The sequence below is a fragment of the Condylura cristata genome, unplaced genomic scaffold (genome assembly GCF_000260355.1).
Source record: "Condylura cristata isolate star-nosed mole 26May11 unplaced genomic scaffold, ConCri1.0 scaffold00012, whole genome shotgun sequence".
Lineage (NCBI taxonomy): Eukaryota > Metazoa > Chordata > Mammalia > Eulipotyphla > Talpidae > Condylura > Condylura cristata.
The window spans coordinates 30028542-30037231 of record NW_004567113.1 but is presented as its reverse complement, the minus strand read 5'-3'; the positions used below and the strand labels follow the sequence as shown (position 1 = coordinate 30037231).

At 40.1% G+C, this 8690-nt stretch overlaps 1 protein-coding gene across 4 annotated transcripts in view; it reads left to right on the top strand.

Annotated features, from left to right (window-relative positions):
* The window catches only part of SRD5A3 (steroid 5 alpha-reductase 3), an 18448-nt gene extending 15247 nt beyond the window's left edge, over positions 1–3201 (top strand). For all 4 annotated transcript variants that reach the window (XM_004681286.2, XM_012723990.1, XM_012723992.1 and 1 more), the window contains 2 exons: positions 636–770; positions 2169–3201. In XM_004681286.2, coding sequence (XP_004681343.1) covers positions 636–770; positions 2169–2428 — 395 coding nt within the window. In that variant the 3' untranslated portion in view covers positions 2429–3201. The remainder of the gene's footprint in view (positions 1–635; positions 771–2168) is intronic.
* Positions 3202–8690: the final 5489 nt, after the last annotated feature.

The window sequence follows — 8690 nt, the reverse complement described above, 5'->3', positions numbered from 1 at the left end:
TGCAGGTGTCTTTTTGAATCAGTGTTTTTGTGTCTTTTGGGTAGATACCTAGGAGTGGGATTGCTGGGTCATATAGAAGCTCCATTTTTAGCAGTTTGCATTTCTCCTTTTTTTAGGAAGCCCCCTACGCCTTTGATTTCAGTGATTTTCTTCACTGACTGGATCCAGGCCACTCAACACCCACATTCAGGGCCTCGCTAGCTCGCTTAGAGAGAGATTTCTTAGAAAGTACTTTCCTGACACTAACAGTAGATCAAAAGAATAGAAAGATAAAACCAAACTTAGAAATACAGAGTAGTCTTATCACACAAGAGTAGGGAAGAAATAGGGTCTCCAGAGTAGGAGACATGAAGTCCCTGCTACAAGTATTTGAAGAATTAGCAAGAGAAGATGTCAGCACAGAATTCTCTGGCAGGGCCATTTTCCCTCTGGCTGAGAAGCAGCACAGCCCTGTGTTCAGGCGGGACAGTGTTCTCCCCTCTGCACTGGGCGTTATAGCAGGGTGCTTTTGTAGCCACAAGGAGCGAGACTAAGTAGATAACTATGTTCTACTGGTTGGTTGTATGATTTTTTTAATTCTCCTAACTTCTGAAATTTGGAAGAGTCAGCTAATAAAATAATTTCTCTTTTCGCAGTCTATGTGATAGGGAAAAATCTCTTCATGCAGGCGCGATGGTTCCATATCCTCGGGATGATGATGTTCATCTGGTCTTCTGTCCATCAGTATAAGTGCCACGTCATTCTTGGCAATCTCAGGAAAAATAAAGCAGGTGAGGTAACTTTCAGAGCCCTTGCATGTGGATTTTAACCATCAGAAGGGAGTTGTCCGTGTTCCTTCATTCTCCTTCCTGCCCTGCGTGAGACACTAATTTGTCAAATGCTTATTTTTGACAAGATAATATTCTGGACCCAGATCTTTGCATTTGTCAGATGCGGCATGGGATTGGAGATCTCTGTGGACCATTGATTCCTGACAGTCTATGATTCTGTTTTGTGCATGTTTGGCCGCCTGTGCTGCATTTGTGTCTGGCCAGCATGTAAGCACTGGTGTTCCCATGGTGAGCTAGTGTCACTTCAGCCAAAGTTAAAAAAAATTGAGGACTCCCTGGTGGCAGAGGGATTAAAGTCTCAGCACTATCAAGCTATCCCCCAGCCTGCTGAGACATGAGCTCCATCCCCCACAAGGGAGCTGACCCACATTGCATGGCAGACCTCTCCTGTCTCACCTGCTGCTCCCCTCAGCAGTGTATTTCAGTCAGTCTGCCTCTGTATATGGTGAATCCTCTCACTCCACTTTTTATCTTTGGGCTATTCTCCAGTTCTTCAATGCAAATAAATAAATAAATAAATAAATAAAAATAAATCTTTCAAAAAATGAGTTTTTAGTTAACTTGTTACAAATATGGCTTTTATTAAGCCTCTTAAAATATTAAAAATGGGATAGTACTGGTCAGCATTTACTGAGTCTTATTTACTTACTTTTCACTACCCCCTACTCTGAATGCTTTACAGTTAGTTTCACAGTATTCACTTGAAGTACGTGCAATCTTATCCTCATTCTACAGGTGAAGAAATTAGGCAGAAAGATTAAGCAGTTCATTTAACATTGCAGAGTCAGGACTTGAATGCATGCAGTGTAGAGTCTAATTTACTAACTTGGAGAATTATTGGGAAAAGGGGGCTTTCCTTTTGTCCTTGTGAACAATTGATAGACAAAGATAACCAGGTGACTTTTTTTTTTGTTAAGATTTATTTACTTATGCTTACAGAAGTGGGGTACAGGCCAGAGGTGTGGTAGGTGAGAGGATTCACCAGAGACAGAGTAGGGAGCAGATCAGGCAGACTGACAAAGTACACTGCTGAGGGGAGCAGCGGGCGGGTCAGGAGAGGTCTGCCATGCCATGTGGGTCAGCTCCCTGGTGGGAAATTGAACTCATGCTGCAGTGGCTTGGGAGAGCTTCATAATGCGGTGCTTTAACCCGTTGCACAACCAGGGAGAGCCCCTCCAGGTGACTTTTTAATATGTAGTAGTTGGACGATAAGAAATCTAATGGGTGGTTCAAACATCCAGGTTCTCTTTTGTGAAGAATACTTTGTGTAAATGGTTTGAGGGTTGATGTGGTAAAACTTTCCTCAAATGTTCAGGAAGTCTCTTTATTCCATTGCAGGAGTAGTCATTCACTGTAACCATCGCATCCCTTTTGGAGACTGGTTTGAATATGTTTCTTCCCCTAACTACCTAGCAGAGCTGATGGTCTACATCTCCATGGCTGTCACTTTTGGATTCCAGAACTTAACTTGGTGGCTCGTGGTGACATATGTCTTCTTCAGCCAAGCACTGTCCGCTTTCCTCAGCCACAAATTCTACAAAAGCAAATTTGTCTCCTATCCGAAGCATAGGAAAGCTTTCCTGCCATTTCTATTTTAAGAAGACCTTGGTCATGAAGATTACAAATCAGGGAGCAGGTTCAGTTCCCATGGACAATGGAGTCTGGAGGCCAAAGTACAGTTTCTTCATTTTCATACCCAAAGTCTTCACTGAATGAGCAAAGCAATGCCCCTCAAGAAAATGAGTCTTCAAAGAAGAAATACTTCTGGAAGACATGTATATCTGTACCTGCTTGCTGAGAGGCTTATAAAACCAACCAGCTACTAAAAAATGACTTATCCCATATACAGAGGCATATACAGAGAAGCGACCATCTTTGCTTTGTTTTTGTTATGAAAAAGTTAACAGAATTTTAGTAGGTACTTGGTAAATGTTTTATTGCCTTTCAATTAAAGCAGAATTGAAAGTAACAAGATACAATTAAAAAGAGCCCTTAAAAATAACAAGTTACAATTTCCCACCAGTGTGGTTTGAGGGAAATGAGTTTGTTGGAATCAGTTTATGCTTTCACCCATCACCACAAAAATTTCCAGTTCTGTGACCCTTATAGTCATATTCACTCTTCCCCCCTCACATCACAGTCTAAACCTTTTATTTAACTTCCTCATCTCCCTTGCAAGGGATGTAAAAGCGAAAGCATTTGAAAATAAAATATTCTTATACATAAACGGCCTTTGTGAATGGAACTGATTCCAAATTGAATAGTGCTGTGACTTCATTTATTTGTAGTATTCAAGTTGGGTTAATGTCTGCCTGAGTTTAACTAATGGAATAAACCTGAAGATATTTAGGAATAAAACTTACTTAAAATAGCTTGCGTTAAAGAAAATGGCTGTGATTAAATCAAAGGGAAATGAAAGCATATTGTGAAAGAGAAAAAAACTTGAAAATTAGCACAGAGACCTGACCAGAACAGTGAGAAATGCACATTCCTGCCACATACAATTTACTGGTTTGTTGGCTGAGGTATTAACTTTATTCCTTTTATGCAGATGCCATATTGCAGTCTGGTAGGTACTAAAGTTTTGCACTAATGTGTAAATTGTTATAAAACCTCATTTTAACTAGAGGTTTCAAATGTATAGTCCAAGGTTATCCACTCCACCCTGCCCCTAGGGTGGTAAGCCAGCGCTCATAACTGAGATTCTTTGTTCTCTAGGTTACAATCTATGTGTATCAAAGCATACCATACGCTAAAGTTCTTACGATAAATCTGATGTAGCATTTTCCTTCTGTAATGGAATACCACTTATGATCAATCAGTTCAGTATAAATCAAGAAACATTTCACTTGTCATTAGATTTGGCATCCTCAGGGATCAGGACTCATGAACACAAAATGCTGTAATGCAAATGTAAAGCATATCCAATTCGGTCTCAATTTCCACATACATGGCATGTACCATTTTAATAGCAAATAATTTGGGAGAAAAGTATTATTTTGCTGTTGGCATGCGATGTTATACCATTATGCCATTAGACTTGGAATTTGACCACTGTTCTGGAATTTCATTGTACTTTTACGGAAAATAATGAGGCCCCATTTCCAGAGGCATGAGAAAGGCTTCCCCAGGCCCAGCCAGGGTTCCAAAGTTCCCTCACACACCCTCCACTTCTTAGTTCCCTGTCACCTTCCTTGCAAACATGGCATTGCTAAGTGAAGATACAAAAGGGAAGTAGTAATATTCTCTGTGGGGTCAGAACAAAGTAGCTTGGTCTTTAATGAAAGCTTGCTCAGTGCTTAATAATCAAGAACTGTGCTGCGCTTGCAGAGGACAATCGGTTTTGCTGTCAGTGTTAGAGAAAACACGGCATGTGCCTGAGAGAGAGCTCCATGGAGAATCTGCATATTCTTCACAAGGACAATCCAGAAAGAGCTTGGCAGTGAATATGCTTGATTTTGCTGTTGGCTGAGTTGAATAACCTTACCTTTCATTCTCTGATACTATTAATTTTGGGAAATGATACTGAACTACCTCCTAACAGCATTCCCTGGATTACCACTAACTATAAAAATGTGCTGAAAAGAGCACATAGGTCTCCCTGTTGCAGTTCCTCTATGTTAACGTGTGCTTCTAGCAAGCCTGGGTTGTTTTCTCTATGAGGCTGGGTTTGTGTTGCATTTTTAATTCAACGCATGGTTAGGGCTAGAATTCTTACCCAAAAAATCTATGCAGATATATTTTGATGTAACACTTAATAGTTTAAAGAGACTGCAAACAATGACATAACTAAAAATACCTGAAAGCTCAAGGACCAGTCATTAGTAATATACCTCAAAGTGGATTGATTTTTAAATCAGCTCTTAAAATAGTAAATAGGCAAGTAGGAATTTTTTTTTTACTCCTATCATCTTTCTAAGCAATTTCTGCCCACTCTGTCAAATTGTTTATGAGGAAAAAAACTGTTTCTTATACATGTATTAGTTTACCCTTTTAAGATTTGTCTGATAGGTAGACAAGAAAGAAAGTGATCCAGAAATAGTACATGTGATGGCTACATCACTGTTTTTCTCAAATACCAATCATCTAGATAGCCATGCATTAGGTTTTGGAGAAAGCAAAATTTAATTACACTAAGGAAAGCAGTATTGTAAGCGCTACTGTGGGCACATGCTTGAGAAAGTTTAATAGTGGGTACTTTCCTACCAAAAGCCCTGAACACTTGAAGCATTTAGAGGCTAAAAGGATTTCTCAGCTCAAAGACAAACCTGTATGTTGAATCCTGGCGTCCGGGTAAAACCTGATAGCACATATGTAGGTTTCTTAGCCTCCCCACACCATTCGTGAATGAGTGAAAAGACCACATCCCCATGATAGCTGGCCTGTCATCTCACAAAGGCAACTCACAATGGAGCCCACTCTCCTTCCCACCAAACTATGACAAAATTTGATTTCCAATTCATTTTTGTCCTTTTTCAACTGAAATCCTCCCATGATTTTGTTTTTGAAATATGGGAGGAAATTGAGGATATCAGGACAATTGTGCAATGCAGGATTACAGCATTTGATGAGCAACAGTGAAATAGAAATGGGTTCCCTTTCTGCTCTTCTGTATTGGAGGCAGCTATTCTGGGACTAAAATCTGTCAGGGGGGCGGGGCTGGGGCTTCCTAGTGGCGCAACAGGTTAAAGCACAGCACTATGAATCTACCCACAGCCACTGCAACATGAGTTCCATTTTCGGCCAGGGAGGTGACCCACATGTGTGGCAGACCTCTTCTGCCTTGCTTACTGCTCCCTATGGCAGTGTATTTTGTAGATCTGCCTGTTCTGCTCCCCATTCTGTCTTTGGTGGATCCTCTCATCCCCGCACCTCTGGACTGTACCCCAATTCTTGTATGCATTAATAAATAAATCTTTAAAAAATAAAAAAAATCTGTGGGGGATCAGTGCCCTCCATGAAATTAAGACCAAAAACTTAGAGGTGGAGGAGACATAAAAATTTCTGATTTGTTTAAGTAATGTAATATCTAATTATGTTTACTTAAATTCATTTAGAGCCTCTGGTTCATCAACTCACTAATATATTTGGTGATCCTGTAGCCTTTCAGTTTATTACACAATGTTTCTCTTTGGTAAAATTCCTATTTTCCTTTCCTAGAGTTTTTGATTTTCCATTCTAGAATTCCAACATATGTTGAACAAGTCAGAGTTTACCCTATCCAAAAAATCATAGTTTTATATAATTTAGTATTTTTCCCTTCTCAGGGAATCTGCAGATTTTTAGATTTTGTTGTTTAGGGACATAGGACCTTAACTCAGTTGAATTTTATTTTCATTCCCTGGATTGAATTCTCAAACATCTTTTGTGGTGTATAATTTAGATATAGAAGCCTATGTTATGATAGTGTGTGAGAATGAATCAGTTAACATCTGAGCATGCCATTTTTGATATGCCTATTAGTCTTATTCATAGAGTATAAACTTATTATCAAGATCAGAAGGTATGTGGGGATATGACTCAAACTTAAAACTGGTTAATAGAAGTTTGCCAAGGGTCTGGCTGTCTACAGACTCATTTGTAACTGCCCTTGTGGTACCAGGCCTGCCTTTCATTTCATGACTCAAAGTCTGTCTTCTTCACCATAAAATTCAAACTTTTATATAGTAAGTGAAACAAGAAAGACCAATACATCTGCTATTTAATGGATCTGTAGAGTCCTGATAGGAACATTAAAAGAGACAGTATAGAACAAAAAGATATAGGCAAAATTATAAATCTTGTTCCTTCCAGGTTCCTTCTGCTTGCACACTGTATTCTGAAGTTAGCAGTTTTTCATAGCTTGGTCTAAGACAACATTTGCAAAACGACCTTTGAAAACTCTTAATATCTCATTTCTGGATCTGGAAAAAACTAAGTTCTCTTAGGAAACAAAGGAAAAGAGCTGTAAATCAGAGACAGAGTCCCATTAAATGTAGGAAGTTTACACACTTGTGGGATGGATAGCGGAAGCAAAATGCCTACTAATATTTCATATTTTCTTCTCCTGTATAAGACACACAATCATTATTTTTTTTGCATGGGCCTCAATTGGTTTAGTGCCTTTTATAAAAAGGCACTTTTTATAGCTCTTTACATGTTATACCTCTGAAAACAAACGATAGAAGTGTAACTATTCAACCAAATTTACTGAGGCCAACTAACTATATGCAAGGCACAGAATTAGTTTCTATGGTGAATACAGGGTTAAGTAGGACAAGATTATTACTCTCAAAGACTACACTTAAATCTCATCACATGATGAAGATGATATAGGAAAATAATTTAATGAGCTAGATCGGAGCTAGATTGAGGCCTTGCTTTGGGCCAACACTGCTTGGCAAGACATTTACCTATGAGGGGATGGGTAACTTCAGGTACTTGATTTGAAAACTATATTCTTTGTCTTGTCTGTATTAAAGTTCCTTTCCATGAAAGCTTTTATGTTTTGTTTTGATGTGGCAGATGGCAGAAGCTGTTTAGAGCAGGCAGGTTTGGGGGTCTGGACTGCACCTCTGCTTGCCCTCTAACATTATCACACATGGATGCTCCAGTCGTATAGAAGTGTGCGGCCAGGAAATTACCACACTGGAGGTCTCTAGAGGCCCAGGCGCTTTGCTCGAGTATACAGAGGAAGAACTGCAAACTGGCAAGGCCACAGGCCAAACCTGACTCATAGGTAGATGTCGTCAGCACAGTTATTTAAATTTTGAATTAATGTCTGTGATGGTTAATGTGATGTGTGAACTGGGCTAGGCTACAGTGCTCAATTGTTCAAACATTGATCTAGATGTTGCCATGAAGATATTTTGTCAATGTGATTAACATCTACAATCTGTTTACTAAGCGAAGGCAATTACCCTCAGTTACATGAATGATCTTGTTAAATAAATCTGAGGTTTCCGGGGAAGAAGGAATTTTGCCCCAAGGACTGTAGTAGAACAATACAGATGTGAACTTGAAAGATGTGATGTTTTTCAACTTGCAGTAAGCTGTGCCATGAGGTGATATTCTAGAAAGTAAGGGATAAGCAGATATGCTGTGATCATCTCCTTAAAATATACAACAGGCCCAGCTAGTCCTCCATCCTGCTACTTCAACTTGGCTGTTAGAGCTGTAGCTTCCACACTGAGTCACAAAGATAAAGGCCACACCCTAGGCATGATAGAGTAGACAGCTGGCAGGAACCCAGATGTCTGATCACCGTGGAGCCACTTCTCTTAAGAGGAAAACATTGCTATCTGATCTATGCTACAAGTGATCTTGAACATTCTGTTATACTTAATGGAATGTAATCCAAATACAAAAGTTGGGAAATATCACATAAAAATTCCAACCTCTGATTTCTCCCTTGACACTTGTGAATATCTGGTAAACTTGGGGTCTAGCGCCCATTGTAACAATCGCCTACAGAGGGACACTTGACGCTGAATGCTCTAGACAGGGATGGAGACCCCACCAGGTTCTTCCCTGTTGCTGCTAGAGACTTTTGGGCTTGCCATCCCTGGCATGGATCTTGGGCTATTGCTTTTTTTTTTTTTTTTAAGATTTTTTTTGAGGGCCCTGCCTGGTGGCGCAGAGGGTAAGGACGCAGCACTGCAAGTTTGCTGCAGCCGCCTCAGTGCGAGTTGGATCCCTGTCCCCCAGTTGACCCACATGGCACAGCAGACCTCTCCTGATCTGCCTGCTGCTCCCCTCAGCAGTATACTTCGTTGATCTGCCTGTTCTGCTTCCCACCCTGTCTCTGGTGAATTCTCACCACCCCAGCACCTCTGGCCTGTACCCCAGTTCTGAATGCAAAAATAAATAAATCTTAAAAAA